The sequence below is a fragment of the Drosophila miranda genome (assembly GCF_003369915.1).
Source record: "Drosophila miranda strain MSH22 chromosome Y unlocalized genomic scaffold, D.miranda_PacBio2.1 Contig_Y3_pilon, whole genome shotgun sequence".
In the NCBI taxonomy this organism is placed as follows: Eukaryota; Metazoa; Arthropoda; class Insecta; order Diptera; family Drosophilidae; genus Drosophila; species Drosophila miranda.
This window is the reverse complement of record NW_022881625.1, coordinates 5,214,229-5,231,787: the sequence shown is the minus strand read 5'-3', so window position 1 is coordinate 5,231,787 and position 17,559 is coordinate 5,214,229. Positions and strand designations below refer to the sequence as shown.

The window sequence follows — 17,559 nt, the reverse complement described above, 5'->3', positions numbered from 1 at the left end:
CGGTTATGCCAAGCCCTAAGAAAGCAGTTTAGGGATTCTCGAACCGATGTGGATATCAGAGAAGCAATAAGGGACAGGAAGCAAAAAGAAAAAGAAAATTTCGATTCCTTCCACGACGCCCTGATACAGCTGATGGATGATTTGGAAACTCCCATGTCAGAGAAAGCGATTGTGGAAACTTTACGGCGCAATTTGCGACCTGAAATTAGACATGAGCTCCTGAATGTCCAAATCGACTCCGTAGAACGTTTGAGAGAAGTCTGTCGTAGAAGGGAGGGTTTTCTCGACGACGTTAGGCGGAGTCATGGGTACCAGAAATTGATTCCTTTCCGGAAACAGGTTGCGGAATTGGTAGAGGAAGCCCAATTAGAGGAGGACTCCGAATTCTCGGATGTAGAAGAAGAGGACGAGGTGGCAGCCATGGCACTGATTTGCTGGAACTGCCGAAAGGAGGGGCATCGCTACCACGATTGCGATAGCAAAAGGAAAATTTTTTGCTTTGCAAACGGCAAAGTGAACACCCAGCCTCGCCAGCCGGTCAGTGTTCAGCGCAAGCAGTCGAGTGCAGAGGCGAAATCCCAGTAGGGATACTTAAAACTACCGCCCAGCTTCCGTCTGAGAAATCAGAATCCGACATACACCAAGCTTTCGGAGCAGCTATAAGTGTTATAGGCGGAAAGTTGGCAGAACGCGTAATCCAAAGCCGAATTCCTTTTAAGAGAGGAGTTGTAAATGCTTCCACTGCGGATGGACGGAGGCAAGAGGTAGTGGGACGACTGCGGACACCGGTGCAGTATAAGGGTGCAGTGAAGGACCTTGAGCTGCACATTATTCCATCGCTCAGCCAGGACTTGTATTTAGGGATCGATTTTTGGTCAAGTTTCGATTTATTACCACCCAGCATGTCGCTGGCAGAGATAGTTCATGAACCGCAGAACCTCAGCCGAGGGGAAATGGACCAGTTGCAAGCGACCATCAATTTATTTCCTTCGTTTTCCGTTTCCGGTCTAGGAAAGACGGCTCTGCTTTCGCATTCAATTGATGTAGGTGATGCAAAAGCCGTGAAGCAGAGACACTTCCCTGTATCTCCTGCGGTAGAGAAATTGTTATATGCGGAGATAGATCGGATGCTCAGCTTAGGGGTGATAGAGGAATCCGATAGTGCGTGGTCATCACCGGTAGTATTGGTGCAGAAGCCAGGAAAGGTGAGGCTATGTTTAGATAGTAGGAAAGTTAACGCGGTGACCAAAAAAGACGCGTATCCGTTACCACAAATTGATGGGATTCTAGGACGTCTTCCTAAGGCGTTGTTTATTTCGAGCCTGGATCTTAAGGATGCCTATTGGCAAGTTCCCTTAGAGCCGAGCTCACGCGATAAAACAGCGTTCACGGTTCCGGGGAAACCTCTCTACCAGTATAAGGTAATGCCTTTTGGTCTCACTAATGCTTCGCAGACCATGACAAGGCTGATGGACAAGGTAATTCCGGCCAGTTTAAGAAATGAAGTTTTTGTGTACCTGGACGACCTTTTGATTGTTTCGGACAGTTTTGAGTCACATCGGAGGGTGTTGAGTGAAGTAGCAAGTTACATAAAAGCGGCAGGGTTAACGCTGAATGTGGAGAAAAGCAAGTTTTGCATGAAGTCAGTGCGGTATTTGGGGCATATAGTAGGCGAAGGGGTGATTCGTACAGATCCGGATAAGATTTCGGCTATGTCCGATTTTCCTTTGCCAAAGTCCTTAAAGTCTCTGCGTCGCTTCCTAGGTATGGTAGGCTGGTACAGGAAGTTTATTAGCAACTTCGCATCGGTAGCCGCGCCTCTCACGGACTTGCTCAAACCCAGACAGAAATTTTCAATGACTCCAGAGGGTCAGGAGGCTTTTGAAAAGTTGAAGGAGATGCTTTGCTCAGCGCCAGTTTTGCGTAGTCCCGATTTTAGCAAACCATTCTATGTTCACTGTGACGCTAGCAAGACAGGCGTTGGGGGAGTGCTGGTGCAGGGGACGCCGGAGGGGGACGAATATCCGATTGCGTTTGTATCGAAAAAACTCAACAAAGCCCAAAAGAATTATTCGGTCACCGAACAAGAATGTCTGGCCGCAATAGTTTGCATAAATAGGTTCAGAGCTTACATCGAGGGGCATGAATTTACTGTAATCACTGATCACGCCTCTTTAAAGTGGCTCATGTCACAAACTTACTTACACTCACGTCTAGCCCGATGGGCATTAAAGCTGCAGAGTTTCTCGTTTAAAATCGAGCATCGTAGCGGCAGGCTTAATGTGGTTCCGGATGCTCTTTCTCGCGTAAATGAGGAGGAAGTGGCGACTCTAGACGCGAGCAATGGGTAGTTGGTGGATTTGGAATCGCCAGAATTCAAGGCAGAAGATTACGTGGAGATCGTAGAAAGGGTTAGGGCCAATATTGATAAGTTGCCAGATCTCAAAATTGTAGATAACTTTCTGTATCGTAGGTCAGATCACGCAACAGGAGAGGTGCTACATGATGTGTTCATTTGGAAACTCTGGATTCCTCAAGGGTTAGTGGTTGACGTTTTGCGTAACGCGCACGACAATCCACTGGCTTCCCATGGAGGCATTCACAAAAGCCTAGAAAGGATACGGCGGTATTATTACTGGCCTGGTTTGGGTGCCGATGTGAAGAAGTATATCCAGGCTTGTGATGTCTGCAAGACTACCAAGGCCCCCAATACAATCCAGAGACCGAAGATTGGAATTGCGCCCGAGTCACAACGTTTCTTCCAGAAATTATATGTAGATTTCCTGGGGCCATATCCCCGTTCAAGAAGTGGACATATAGGCATCTTTATCGTCCTCGATCACTATTCTAAATATGTGTTTCTTAAGGCAGTGAAGAAGTTGACCGCGGACGTGGTAGTCAAATACATGCAGCAAGATCTTTTTCATGCTTTCGGGGTTCCGGAGACAATAGTATCCGACAATGGCACACAATTTAAGTCTGAGGCATTCCAAAAGCTACTCCGGGAATATAAAGTTTCGCACACTCTCACGGCCCTGTACGCACCCCAAGCTAATGCTTCAGAACGTGTAAATCGCTTGCAGCAATCCGATCTTATGTGCGCGAGGATCAGAAGGACTGGGACGAGCACCTCAGCAGCATTTGCTGCGCATTGCGTTCGGCGGTGCATGCAAGTCTGAATGCAAATCCTTATTATATGGCGTTCGGACAGCATTTCATCACGTCCGGGGCAACCTACAAGCTTCTGAGAGCATTGCGGGTGATGGACGACAGGTCAGCAGTTTTCTCGCGGGAGGATTCATTAGACTTGGTTCGAAGCAAGGCTCTAGAAGTCATGAAAAAACAGAACGATAAGAATGAACGGCAGTATAACTTACTGTCAAGAGACATATCCTACAATGTCGGCCAGGAGGTGTTCCGAAGAAATTTCAGGCAGAGCAATTTTCAGTCAGGGTACAGCGCGAAGTTGGGTCCGGCCTTTCTGAAGGCCAGGGTCAAAAAGAAGATAGGGCAGGCCTACTATGCGTTAGAGGATTTGCAGGGTCGTTACGTAGGACGGTTTCACGCGAAAGATCTTCGTCAGTAAACCAACTGCTTCAAGCTGTCCTGTTATCATTCTTGGGAGTGTGACCCCCAAGCCTGATCTTTCGGGGGTGATTTTGTAGCGCTTGTAGCAGGAAATGCTGAGTTTTTTTGTGGCGCCATCTAGTGCTCAGAGTGGCAGGCGAACGACAGGTCAAGGAAAAACCAAAAAGACGGTAACAGGTCAAAACGTCAGGCTTTCTCTGTTGAAAATGCATCCAGGGACCTGTTAGAGGATTTGCCGCCAGAACGTTGGCGTCCCTATCGGCTATTCCCTCGTGGAAGTCAATTGAGTCGGTTGCGTATCGGTCCGACGGAAAGGAAAAACCAAGAATTTAGTGAAGAGAAAAACTCTAGGGAATCTAAATATCTAAATCCAAGATTCGACTGCGAGATTCTTGGTTGAAGGCGAGTGGGCTATTCAGTCGTCAGAAGCCGTATAGCGCTGAGTCCGGTTGGGGTGAGTGCTGCGGGAAGAGAAGAGAAGGGCTAAAGAAGAATAAAGAGTTCTCCCATTTGTAGTCCTGGCGCTTAGTATATCGAGTTAATCAGTGCGGATTCGATCGTCCAAGGAAGCCAACAGCAGCCACAAGCCTAACAAAGTGGCGTTTAAACCTTTGGGACTGTCTGGAAAGCGCTCAGCCATCGGAGAAGCGAGCGTGGAAGTAGAGGGAGAAGACATTTGAGGAGCGCTCGGTCCCCCAAGCGGCTAGCTTCCCGAGACGTTGGCGTCGGCACTTTAGTAGTCGAGCGCGACGCGGCAGATAAGGAGGGCCCGTCCCTTGGTCGCGAGCAGATCGGCGGAGAGAAAGTGTCGATCTAGCACCGTCGGAGATTGGCCGTTTGGCCTTTTCTTTGCTTTCGCGTACCTTTCACCTGCAGAAGCAGGGGAAAGAATTTGTGCTGTTCCCTTTCCCCCAGGAGGTGGAAAGGAAACATAGATAACAGTCGGGAGAAAGAGAATAGAAAAAAAGAGGAAGCAACGGATTGACGGAGTAATTGTATTCGTGTTTGTAAATGTGTAATTAATTATGATTTCTGTGCGGAGTTAATTAGGAGAGAATTAGATTTGATTCCGGTAGTGGCTTCTCGTGACTCTCGCCGATCTGCAAATATGATTTCCCCCAACCTTGTGCCCATTTAAGTGTTCTTCCACCACAGCAGCTTTAGGTATTCATCGAGGAAAGCGCTTTCGCCGATGGAGCCATAAACTGGAGAAAAGGTATGAGTGGACTTAAATTCTGTTATTGATAAATTACAACTTGAAACAAGGGAACTAGGGCCGGTCGGTGAGTGAGAGGGAGAAGTGCCCACTCGAATTGGTTTCGTAACATTACGGAGTCAGCAAGCAAGTTAGTTTGTCCATTTCGGACTTGTTTAGTGTATCGTTTGTATGACACATAGCCAAGTATTTGTAGGAATTTTATACATATATTTCATTTAGCTACTCTTTTAATGTGGGTGATTATATTATGGTATTTGCGGGTAATGTTATTGTTTTAGCCAGTAAGTGAATAAACTTTGTAATGTATTAATCTACCGCTTTGCTTTCGCTGGCAATTTCCCCATGTAGGACGCCTCGGACAAAGGGGCCATTCTGTCAATAAATCGAACGGTTTGGAATGGCCATGGTAGGGTGGGCGACACGACCTCGACAACACCAGAGGCGGAGTTGAGATACCTTTCCAGCACACATCCACAATTCTATTCAGGGATAAACAGTGTCTCCCGGTTAAGCATTTTCGTCGTGACACGCTACTCCATTCGCGGTATAATGCGTATAGGCCACCAGCAGGAGGGGGGCAAGAACATCACTCCAATAGCCGTTCGCTGAATAACAGCTAGCCTGGCAGGATTTATATACACAGACGTGCGTAGGTCACACGTTACATATTAAAGCTGGGATCCTATGCCAGAGCAGAACGCAATACTTTTCATATCCCACCTTGGGTTTCCTTAACCAATCCCATAACTTTCGACATTGACAATGAGGCTTCATCAGCATTCGTTCGCTCACAGTCATTATCATAATGATGATGATAATGATAATAATGTGCATGTGTGTGGTGTGTGACTCTCGTTTAGGACCTGAGCTCAAAAGTGCAATGCACGGCAGAAAAATCAACACGAGCTGATTCAAGGGGTAAAGATATGTATCTTTGGCACACCGAAGTGCCGACACTCTTTCAATTCAAGCTTGTTCACAGCCCAGCGATTCGCAAATGCGGCCAATGAGTATGTGTTGTGAGTATATAACAGCCCATCCGATCCGATCAGGCGATTCATCAGTGAAGATTTTCTCTCCTTTCGCTTTTCTGCCTAGTGGGGTCCCAAGTGTGGGAAAAGCCACGAGGGCGTGAAACTCAAGAAAAGCATGAAGAAAATTACGATTGAACCGGTGACTAGCTCATGGTCTTCCTCGAGCGAACCGACTGCCTTTGTTCAACTGGGACGATGAGGTCTGAGCGTGTCCATCTCGGCCAGTGAGAACTTGCTCGTAGCGGGTCAGCAGATTGGTGCGGACAATGGCGCCGTTCAGTTCCGCCTGGGCCTTGATGGCCTGTGGGAAAAGAGAGGGGAGAAAACAGTTGGATAAAGCCGAGGAAGAAAAGGAAATATAAACCCACCTGAGTATCGCTGACAGCCAGACCATTAAGGAGATTGAACAGCACAATGGTCATGAAGAACACAAAGAGCAGGAAGATCAGGTAAGTGTAGACGCTGTCAAACTTTATGTCAATGTCAAACTTTATGTCATCAAATTCTCCCGTGAGCATCACAATCGTCTTGATGAGCGCCTCGATGGGCACGGAGAATGTGTTGAAGGGACCACCATCTTCTCCCTCCTTTGCTGGCTCTGGCGTGCTGTCCTTCGGAGAGGAGGAATCCACCTGGGGCTTGCCAAACAGTATGTAGAAGCACAGACTAAACGTAAGAACAAAGATCGAGTAGAGAGCAAAGCTCTTGATGAAGCTGCTGGAGACGGCGCGCAGCATGAGCATGTGCGTCGAAATTGAGAGTACTGGCAGGGAGCCAACCAGCAGGCAGAACTCCACAGACACCAGCAGAATGGTGAAGACGGCCAGTATGCACTGCGTCTCCTTGTCGTAGCTGGCTTCCATGCAGGTTAGGATCGACAAGACAATGAGAGCCACCTCCATCAGGTTCGTGATGGACCTGAAGTACAGCAGCGGCGACATGGCAAGCTGTATGACCTCTCGGATCATGAGATACACAATCCCTATCCAAGAGAACAGGCCGAAGAGGGCAGTCAGGCCCGTGTGGTCGCTTTCGTGGAACTTAAGGAGAGTATGCGTGATAATGGAGGCAGTGAAGAGAGAGTAAAGTAGAAAGTTCAGATAGAAGATCACCGATAGGCGGTGCCACTTGAGGAAGAGGAAACTCGAGATTAGCGGGTGCTGCAGCAGGTAACGCAGCTCCTTGGAATCGGCGATGTATGCGATTGGAGTCATCTCGTCCTCCAATTGGTGAGGATGGCCAATGCTCCGCTTGTCCGACTGCCCGGGCTCTCGCTGGCGTCTCATCAGATTCTTGTAGTTGATGATGATCTCGAAACTCTGGTCACTGGGCTTCTCCCCGTTGGTGGTGATGCAGGAATCGAAGTGCTCCTCCAGCACTTTCGGGTCCATCTCCTGTATGGGAAGATCTCCGAACGCGCTTCTCGCCCCGATGTTCGCTCCCTGCCGTAGAAGCTCCTGTGCCACCTTTGTGTTGCGATACTTGACTGCATAGGAGAGTGGCACCAAGCCAGCCTTGTCCGCCTCATTGATGTCCACACGATCGCTCTCGAGCAGCAGCTGGAAGCAGCGCTGGTGGTCACAGAAGTCGTCCAGCGGCTGCTCACCCAGGCGACTGATAACCGCGTTCAGCAGCTTGGAATGCGATGTCAGCCTCAGCTGCGGATGCTTCAACAGCTTCTCTAGCGCCCTGTGGTTGCCCCAGATTATGGCCAACTCCACGGGGCTGATGTCGCTCAATTTTGAAGGATTAATGTTGATGCCCGTCTCGAGGATGGCCTCAAAGGCTCGCTGCTTGCCCCGCTTGATACTCTCCGCCAGCAGGGACTGATACTCCTCCTGGTTGTCATTGCATTGGTTGTCTGCGTTTCCGCTGACGTTCTGGTGGTACTCCGCGAACTGTTGCTCGAACTGGTTATCGTCTCCGTCCCGCAGCGTGCGGAGGAGTCGCTCGAAGTCGATCTCTGCTCCGGCCTCGCGCAGCTCCGGCAACGGCAGTTCCGGATACTGATCCCTCAGCATCTGGCGTACCTGCCCGTTCCGATAGCAGTCAATGTCCAACTGTGGTTGTTTCAGGAAAAGTCGGATCAGCTCCAGCTTAGTGCCTGCCTCAATCTTTCTATTCTTCAGCACATGGTGGAGGGGCGTGAACTCGCCCTGATCCACCAAATTCGGAGAGGCTCCGTACTCGAGCAGCAGCTGAATGCAGGAGCCCACCTGGCCTGGGCACCGCTGTCCAGGGCAGTGTGGAATTCCCGTATGTCCCGATTAGCGAGGGCTGTGCTCAACTGGCCCTGCGGATCGATGAAACCGCAGTTGTTAGAGCTCATTCTGCTGTCTGCAAAGTGTCAAGTGAGAATGGGGAGGATGAGCTATGTCTGTGTGGGCTTTCGTTAATCTTATACAACCCACGCAGCGTATGAGTAACTTCTAATGCCGTTTCTATGAAAATGATGCCAGAACCCGCATTGTTAGAGCTCTGCTCTGGTCAATGGAGGGAGGTCTGACCCAACAGACGGTTTCTGTACAGACCTTGAAATGGCCGAAACAAAAGCATGAGAGTGGACCGACCCCCGCAACAAACGGTATTTGACAACGCTTCATGCTACGATGATTTTCACACAAATGACTGTCTGTCCATGGAGCTGGCCAGAAGCTGGAGGCAGAGCCACAGTCACAGCCACATCCGCAGCCGAAAGCTACCCCACAGGTTTCTCGAAAAACAAAAACCAAATCTTCGTTTTGGTGGCAATTAAAGACAGCGTCTTTAAGTGGTTTTTGTGGTACCCGAACTACAGACTTAATTTTCCCTCCCGTGTAGTTATTAAATTATAACAATCAAACTGAAGACAAGGTAAGACAAGGCCTGAGAAGTACTCAGGGAGTGGCTTGATTGTTCAAAGTGATCTACAAATCTGAATCAAGTTTGGTGTTCGATCTCGCTCGCCTTTTGGTATATCAAAATTTAACGATCATAAAGAATAATCATAAAATAATCGACACATCAATATCAATTAGCAATCAATTGGTTACGCTTTATGCTTTGAATACTGTTCCGAATGGAGCTTTAGATAAAGCCCTGGGCAGTGCTGAAATCTTGCGATTTATAGGCGGCTCTTTTCGTAAATTTCAAGGCGTCTTCTTCTGTGGGATCTGATCCCTCCAGCCGTCAGCTCAACGTCTTCTCCGCTCTGTTGTGTTCTGTTCTGTTCTGTTCCGTTCTGTCTGCTGTCTGCTTTGATGCTTGAAATGTGTGAGAAATCGGCTAATCACACATGAGACCTGGCTAATTTGAATATTCCCCCACTGATTGTTTATCAATAGCCTACGAATTGGGAATCAGGAAACATCGTCTTCTCTTTTGTAGGTAGCTCTTCGGCTAATGTTGCTTTAGTATGCAAACAAATTGAGGATTGTAAATGACGCCCCTGGGGTCAAAATTTGTCGTTGATAAGATAAACAGAATCGCACAATCACCTTCCTTAATTGGCCCTTTATTTGATATTTTCTTGTCTCCCATCTTAACCTCTTCCCCAGTCTGGTATTTGTTTTTCCACCTGAGTACGAATATATGCCCAAGCAATTGACAAACAACTTCATTGTTTGTCCAAGCTGAAGCTCGACCCAAAGTCTTACTAATACATCGGTTGACAGAATGGCGTAATATCACAATAATTAACAGAAAACTTAACAGCAAACGATTTCAAAAGTGAGCAACTCCTCTCTCAGTCGCATCTGACCCTAGCAATTAAGAGCACTACTTTCAGAAATATTGATGTAGTCAAGGTAATCTATACTTATTGCGAAAAGCTTCGGAAAACACAAATTGCCCTTAAACTCTTAAACATTTGCTTCATCTACGGAAACCAGTCGAAATCACAGAGTATACGAGTCTGGAGTGGCATTTTATTCCCCCTTCTCTTGGAGCTCACATATGTATATACTATAACACTGTTAAAAAAAAAGTACTCGTATCACTCTGGAATTTGAGAATAAAGTGTGTCACAAAGGAAAGGGAGTCCAGCGACATTATTACTAGTTTTAAAAGAAAAATAATAATGAGATTATCTTCATTCGCGAAAACAGTCGAAAACTGTTTCGACTTCTCATTTTTTCTTTGAGTGAATTTATATTTATAAACCTTTCAGCCCTGTTCTTCTTTCTGTCTGTGGGAACATCTGGAATTTGGAGACTGAGAGAGCTGGAGCCTAGGAAATTGCCCAACAAAATTGGCTCTGAGCTGCACACCGAATCCTCTACTAAAGTTCTTTGTGTTGGTGCAGCTGCAAAAGGGAAATCAGCAAATGACAACACTTCGGAAAGAGTAAGTAGAAGGGGGACAGACGTGATTAATGTAAAGTTTTTAACGCGATAAACTGAATATGTATATTTCCAGCTGCACAGGATCAGCCGCGTTTCTCCGATCGTCTGTCAATAATTTATACTATATACGTACTGTCTTACACTGCTATAACATTCTCACATGATATTTTACCATACCCTTTCCGAATACGTGATGGGAGAGACCCTCTAGCTGCGTGGGAGGAGGAGAGCAGAGAAACACTAAACTAAATTGCTTGTCCATAAAGTCTGTTTCTTGGCAAACTGTGCTTGGATTGTTTATCCAATTTATGGCATTATTATACCCGACACTCAAAATGAGTATTGGGGTATATTAGATTTGTGGTAAAAGTGGATGTGTGTAACGTCCAGAAGGAATCGTTTCCGACTCCATAAAATATATATTCTTGATCAGCATCAATAGCCGAGTCGATTGAGCCATGTCTGTCTGTCTGTCCGTCCGTCCGTCCGTCCGTCTGTCCGTCAGTCCGTCTGTCCGTCCCCTTCAGCGCCTAGTGCCCAAAGACTATAAGAGCTATAGCAACGATGTTTTGGATCCAGACTTCTGTGATATGTCACTGCTACAAGAAAATTTCAAAACTTTGCCCCGCCCACTTCCGCTCCCACAAAGAGCGAAAATCTGTGGCATCCACAATTTCGACGATACGAGAAAACCAAAAACGCAGAATCGTAGAAGATGACTATATCTTCTAGAGGGCAAATTCTGAACCAGATCTTATAATTAATATAGCCAGAATCAAGAAAACAATTTCATTCTTTCTCGCTCTGTCTCTCTCTAACACATAAGTTTCATGGTCGGTTTTGCCAATTGCAAAATATGAGTTCAAGGATCTCAGAACCCATAAGAGCTAGAGCAACCAAATTTGGTATCCACACTCCTGTGATATCGGCCTTGACCGTTTTGTGTCAAAATTTCGCCACACCCCCTTCCGCCCACGCAAAGGACGAAAATCTGGGGCATCCACAAATGTCAGAGACTATTAACGCTAGAGTAACCAAGTTTAGTATCCGCACTCCTGTTAGATCTCACTATAAAACGTATATCTCAAAATTTCGTCCCACCCCCTTCCGCCCACACAAAGGACGAAAATCTGTTGCATCCACAATATTGCAGATTCGAGAAAACAAAAAACGCAAAATCATAGATAATGTTCATATCTATCAGATTGCTGAATCTGGATCGGATCGGATCATTTTTGCAAAAGCAAGAAATCAATTTGCAGTATCGGGTATAAATGTAGAGTTGCGGTCTCCGCAGCAACTCACAACGTTCCCCCTCGTTTTTTTAATGCATTCTCAGCGTTTTGCTGCACTTAATGAACAACAGGCGATGGTATGGCCCGAGACGCTTTGTTTACACTTGGCATTAAAACTGGAAAAACAAAGGGAAATAACCAAAAATTCTAGTATGAAGAAAAAAGTACTCGGGTGTGGCAGAAAAAAACTACAATCTTGATCTACAAATGAAGTTCTTTTACAGTGAAATATATACTTGACTTGTAGTGAAACGCAGCCCCGAAATTGTCATCATAAAAACTTCGTAGTTAAGATGAATGCGTGAGGAGATGGGGCTGGAGCTGAGACCAAGCATGACTTCATGCTGAACCGCCTCCGAGTGGCATCCGCAGATAAAAAGCAACAAAATATAGTTGTATACAAGAAATGTTTAGCTGGCACCGAAATACGGACAGCTCACAAACACATGGACACATGCTTAACTTAACTAAAGTGGATACACACACATGCATCGCATATACATGTAGTAGTTTAAGTTGCTTGATGGCAACGAGTAACATTTATTTGATAAGTATGTTGGACTTAAAATTATAACAGCTCCAAGTTTTACAAGTATGTTTGTGAATAATTATATGCGTGTACGTCTGATGCGTGGCTGAACTGACAACTGACTCTTCTTCATCCTCAACTGGAAAGCCGTGATGTATTAATAGTCTATCTTGCAAATCGCGCTTTCGTCCCGTCGTCTGCAACGCAAGCTCTCTTAACTTCTCTCGCAAATGTGCGACTCTCAGTGTCATTATCTCTTCAACTTGCATCGTGACGATTTAAATACAAAATAATTGATATTAGCTTATATCTAAGAAAATGTAATTAAATCAACTTAAGCAACCTTATTACTGCTGGCCTGTTAACAATTTTCCAGTTAACATCGACTTCGAAAACGCCTTTAAAGTCGTCACTGTTAACGATCTCTTCTCTGTTAACGCTCACCTTACTATGGGTTTACCCTTGTTAACTCTCGCTTCTGCGCAGAACTTTTCAGACTCCAAATTTGACGCACACACACCACCACATCCAGATCTCGCTTGCCTGTCGATGTCGCTGTTGCCGTCCTCTCTTTGTTGCCTTGCCTTGCTCTCGCTGTTCGCCGTTAACTCGTTGTCGCTTCCCGAATCGTCGCTGCTTCTGCTGTTACAAAATGGTCGTCTCCTTGCTGCTTGTCTCTTTGTAGCTCTAGCCTCTCAGACGCAATGCACAACAACAACAACGAAGGTTTTGATTCTTGCTGTGTTTGCTGCCGTCTGCCGTCGTTTTGTCGCTTCTGCTCTCTTTGGAACGAACGCGCTCAGATTGTCGTCTCTGTGCCGCTTGTCTCCTTGTAGCTCTAGCCTCTCAGACGCAATACACAACAACAACAACGAAGGTTTTGATTCTTGCTGTGTTTGCTGCCGTCTGCCGTAGTTTTGTCGCTTCTGCTCTCTTTGGAACGAACGCGCTCAGATTGTCGTCTCTGTGCCGCTTGTCTCCTTGTAGCTCTAGCCTCTCAGACGCAATGCACAACAACAACAACGAAGGTTTTGATTCTTGCTGTGTTTGCTGCCGTCTGCCGTCGTTTTGTCGCTTCTGCTCTCTTTGGAACGAACGCGCTCAGATTGTCGTCTCTGTGCCGCTTGTCTCCTTGTAGCTCTAGCCTCGTGTTCGCCAAAATTTCCAAATACACGCACAAATCTCACTTGCAAATGTTGTTGTCTTGGGCTTATCCCGGACGAGCCCCCAATTTGTAGTAGTTTAAGTTGCTTGATGGCAACGAGTAACATTTATTTGATAAGTATGTTGGACTTAAAATTATAACAGCTCCAAGTTTTACAAGTATGTTTGTGAATAATTATATGCGTGTACGTCTGATGCGTGGCTGAACTGACAACTGACTATCTCTCTCTCTTGCTATCGGCTCTCTCAGAGCCGATTACTGCTCTATCCCGACGACACGACGAAAACACGACCGCTTCGTGTCTCTCTCTTTCCTTCGTTTCCTACATACATGCTCTATATTGGGTATATACATATGTACTACTCGTACTCGCTGTGCACTTCATAAACAATTGGCTGGCCTACATCATGTGCTCGTACAACACACAACAAAAGATTTGAGGGGGGTGTGTGTGGAGTGGGAGAATTGGGGGGGATGTCAGTCAGTGCCCCGCACGTTTCGATAATTTCGAATAATTTAATTAAGCCCAGACGAGGCGGCAGTACTGGGACTTTCACGATTCTCCCCGGAACTTCCAAAAGCCCTGAAAATGGTAAGATTTTCAAAAAAAAATTAATTAAAGATCGCTTTGATTTAGCACCCCTTTTGGGACTACGCCCTTGTGTCCCGCTAAAAGTAGAAAACGAATAAACAAAAGCTTTGTGGGCGGAGCCAGATCGGCAAACGAATGAATCCAGCCAACGATTTAGGTAGTAGTCGTATATGGGGAGGGAGGGCAACTGAGACCTGGTCGCTAGACTCTCCACATATCGCCTAATCGATGGATTATTTAATTGTAATTGGTAATAAGAAATGCAAATTCTGCTCTCGGTACATGTGTAATGTGGTATGTGAGGACGGAAGCACTCGACGCCAAAAGTCCATGCAAATGAAGCGAGGCTTGGATTACTGCCGAACCCGATTGGGTAAACATGGAACTGGACTCCGTATACTGCTGCTGCACACTATCTGAGGGGATCGACTGACGGTCAGGCATGATTATTTCGTTTATTTCTTATTTATTTTCTTTTCTTGAAAGAAACAATAGACACTTGAGAAAACGAGCCACCTTCGGCGTTTCCTTTTAGGGCATCAAAAAAGTGATCGTGACCATTGCCGGCCCACATTCGTTAATCGTTTTTCAAAAACTCTCGTTCGTTCTGGCGATGATGTCACAGTTTGAGTGTATTTATATAAAGTATATATATTCTTGATCAGCATCAATAGCCGAGTCGACCAAATATGAGTTCAAGGATCTCAGAACCCATAAGAGCTAGAGCAACCAAATTTGGTATCCACACTCCTGCGATATCGGACCTTGACCGTTTTGTGTCAAAATTTCGCCACACCCCCTTCCGCCCCCGCAAAGGACGAAAATCTGTGGCATCCACAAATCTCAAAGACTATTAAGGCTAGAGTAACCAAATTTGGTATCCGCACTTCTGTTAGATCTCACTATAAAACGTTTATCTCAGAATTTCGCCCCACCAACTTCCGTCCCCACAAAGGACGAAAATATGTTGCATCTACAATATTGCACATTCGAGAAAACTAAAAACGCAGAATCATAGATAGCGACCATATCTATCAGATTGCTGAATCTGGTTTAGATCAAATAATTTTTATAGCCAAAAGGAACAAATCAATTTGCAGTGGCTACGCAGCGCCCGACGTCACGCTCAGACTGATTTTTTGTAGAGGCGTCTGCCGGAGGAGAGCCATACTGACTTAGTATCGGGTATAACTGTAGAGTTGCGGTGTCCGCAGCAACTCACAACGTTCCCCCTCGTCTATGATTCTGCGTTTTTAGTTTAGTTTTTTTTTTTAGTTTTGCCGCATGGTTTGCATAAATTTCCATTTGGATTTCCATTGCCATTGCCATTGACTGCCTCGTTAGCTAGCCCCTTAGACCCATCAACTTTTGATTGATTTGATCCGATACGCTACGCTCCTCAGCTTAGCTAAAGATTAATATATAAAACAAAAGATATACAAAAAGGGTAATAAAAGAGTAACGAACAAGATTAAGAACCATTAACCATAATATGTGCGTACACAACACACACATTTTGAACCGAATCATATCAAATGAAAAAAAAAAAACAAAACGAAAACAGAAAACAGAAAACCAATTAAAGATAATAAAACTATTATAACGAAAAGAAAAAGAAATGAAAATTCAAGAATGCATAAATCTAACATTTGCAATTACAAAATATTTACTCTGGTACAAAATGGTACATACAGTAAAGATATTCGCTTATACAATATTTACTGTCTATATAACCATTATATACTACTTACTTACTGACAACAAATTATTAAGGGTATTGTTTAATTTCATTATTCGTATGTTAATAAAAACAATTTCAGACTAACTTAAACTTACAGTCTGCTCTGAATACGGGTTAAATGCTAGTGCTGTGCTAGTTGATTATTACTCGTACAATAAATACTATAGCTTAGAGCCATCCTGCGTCCCTGGTCACCGGTGGATCAAGCCTTCAGAACAACAAAATCAATCAAACAACAACAATCAATTCAAAAATCAATCAAACAACAAACAAAAATTGAACACTACAGCTAAAAATCTTGTACAGCCTTCTACAGCTGAAAATCTTGTACAGGCTGAAATATTCTACATTCTACAGCTGAAAATCTTGTACAGGCTGAAATATTCTACATTCTACAGCTGAAAATCTTGTACAGGCTGAAAATATTCTACATTCTACAGCTGAAAATCTTGTACAGGCTTCTACAGCTGAAAATCTTGTACAGGCTGAAATATTCTACATTCTACAGCTGAAAATCTTGTACAGGCTGAAAATATTCTACATTCTACAGCTGAAAATACATTAATTATGTATAGTACATGTATAATACATACTACATAAAATAAAAAACAAATTATTATTATTATTATTGTTATTATTATTAAAATTAATATAATTATACTACATACTACAAAATATTTTCTAACGTCTTATTTAATAATTTAATTTTTTGGTCCATTATTTGGAGAGCCATGAACACTACAGTTGTAGCATAATATACTGGGTTTCTGTTGAAATCTTCTTTAAACGATACTTTCATTATGTTTATAAAAATTGTTGATAAATGCTTGCCACGTTCCTCGAAGGTATTGCTGTTCATGTTGTTAAAACATATTGGTTCGTTTCTAAATTCGAAATGTTTTTCAACAGCGCGTAATAAGTTCATTATTTCATTTTTAATGATTTCTTTAACTTTATCAGACATTAGGTAGTCGGGCAAGTTGTCTACCGACTTCGTAGCCACAAAGATACTCTTGTAATTTTCTTTCCTGTATTCCTTGACATACATATTTGACAACAACACATCCTCATGTATATCATTTTTTAGGAAAACCTTTTTGAGGTGGGGCATATCCCACAATATGGGGAATTTCCCCTTACACTTTTGCACGGCATGGAATTTGCCAAGCAGTGGTCGGATCCATCTGCCAACAGTTGACTTGACAAGCCCCCACTCTCAACCTCCCTCAATACTAAATCGAGTCCTTCCTTGACCGCATTCCTGCCTAGTGCAGATGTTTTGGAAACGGGACAAATGTGGAAATACAAATAATGAATTTCATTCCCGTTAATTGGGATTGTAGCGACTGCAAGAATTTTCCATTTATGTACCGGTCCTTTTTTTTTGCATATTGGTACCACGGCATGTGATACTCATCCATGTAAATGGAAAATTCTGAGTCGCTTAGTTTCTGTAAATTTACAGTCATGTTAATACGTCCATTCATTATGTTTCCTTGCATTTTCAGTTCTTCCAATGCGTCCGTTACCAGATTTTCGGGGGCCTGTACCTTTGTGCAATTCATTGCTCGCTTGAAGGCGACCAATATCGTTGACCAGAACATCGTAACCGACGATACCTGGAGGAAGAAAAGTCTGATTCACCTGCTCCAATGTAATTGCCACAATCTACTCACCTTCAGTGTCGTCGTCGTCAACATCCATAGGCAATGTACTAACCAGCCGGTCCAGCGGTCCACACGGCAGATGTTCCTCAGCCTCTGTGTCCTGATACGGCTCGAACAGATTGAGTTCCTTTATGTCCTCATCGAAACACGACAATTTATGCATTTCTGAATCTATCTTTTTATCCATCTTGGCGCGGTTCTTGGGTTACTCTTATTAACTTATTTCACTCTTTTCTCTATTTTTGTCGATCGTCGAATAACTCGCCTCAGACTTATCGCAGTATAATATCGCATAAAACCTATCGCAGTGTCATATCGCAGTATAATATCGCATAAAACTAATTTCAGTATAATATCTCGATCAGTTAGGGTTAATTTATGTTGCCTTACAATTATTTTATTTTGAT

General features: G+C 44.5%; 2 protein-coding genes across 2 annotated transcripts; both read right to left on the bottom strand.

Annotated features, from left to right (window-relative positions):
• Positions 1-6,067: 6,067 nt before the first annotated feature.
• Positions 6,068-8,045, bottom strand: LOC117194446 (transient receptor potential cation channel protein painless-like; the record flags this gene model as incomplete). Its single annotated transcript, XM_033399014.1, has 2 exons — positions 6,068-6,142; positions 6,210-8,045. Coding segments are annotated over 2 exons (1,911 nt in total), but the record flags the coding sequence as incomplete, so codon positions are not given.
• Positions 8,046-16,929: 8,884 nt separating this feature from the next.
• On the bottom strand, positions 16,930-17,318 carry LOC117194721. The gene is made up of 2 exons (XM_033399226.1): positions 17,162-17,318; positions 16,930-17,104 (listed from the first exon to the last, which is right to left on the bottom strand). The coding sequence occupies exons 1-2, from the start codon at positions 17,313-17,315 to the stop codon at positions 16,956-16,958; spliced, it is 303 nt and encodes a 100-aa protein (XP_033255117.1). The 5' UTR covers positions 17,316-17,318; the 3' UTR covers positions 16,930-16,955.
• Positions 17,319-17,559: the final 241 nt, after the last annotated feature.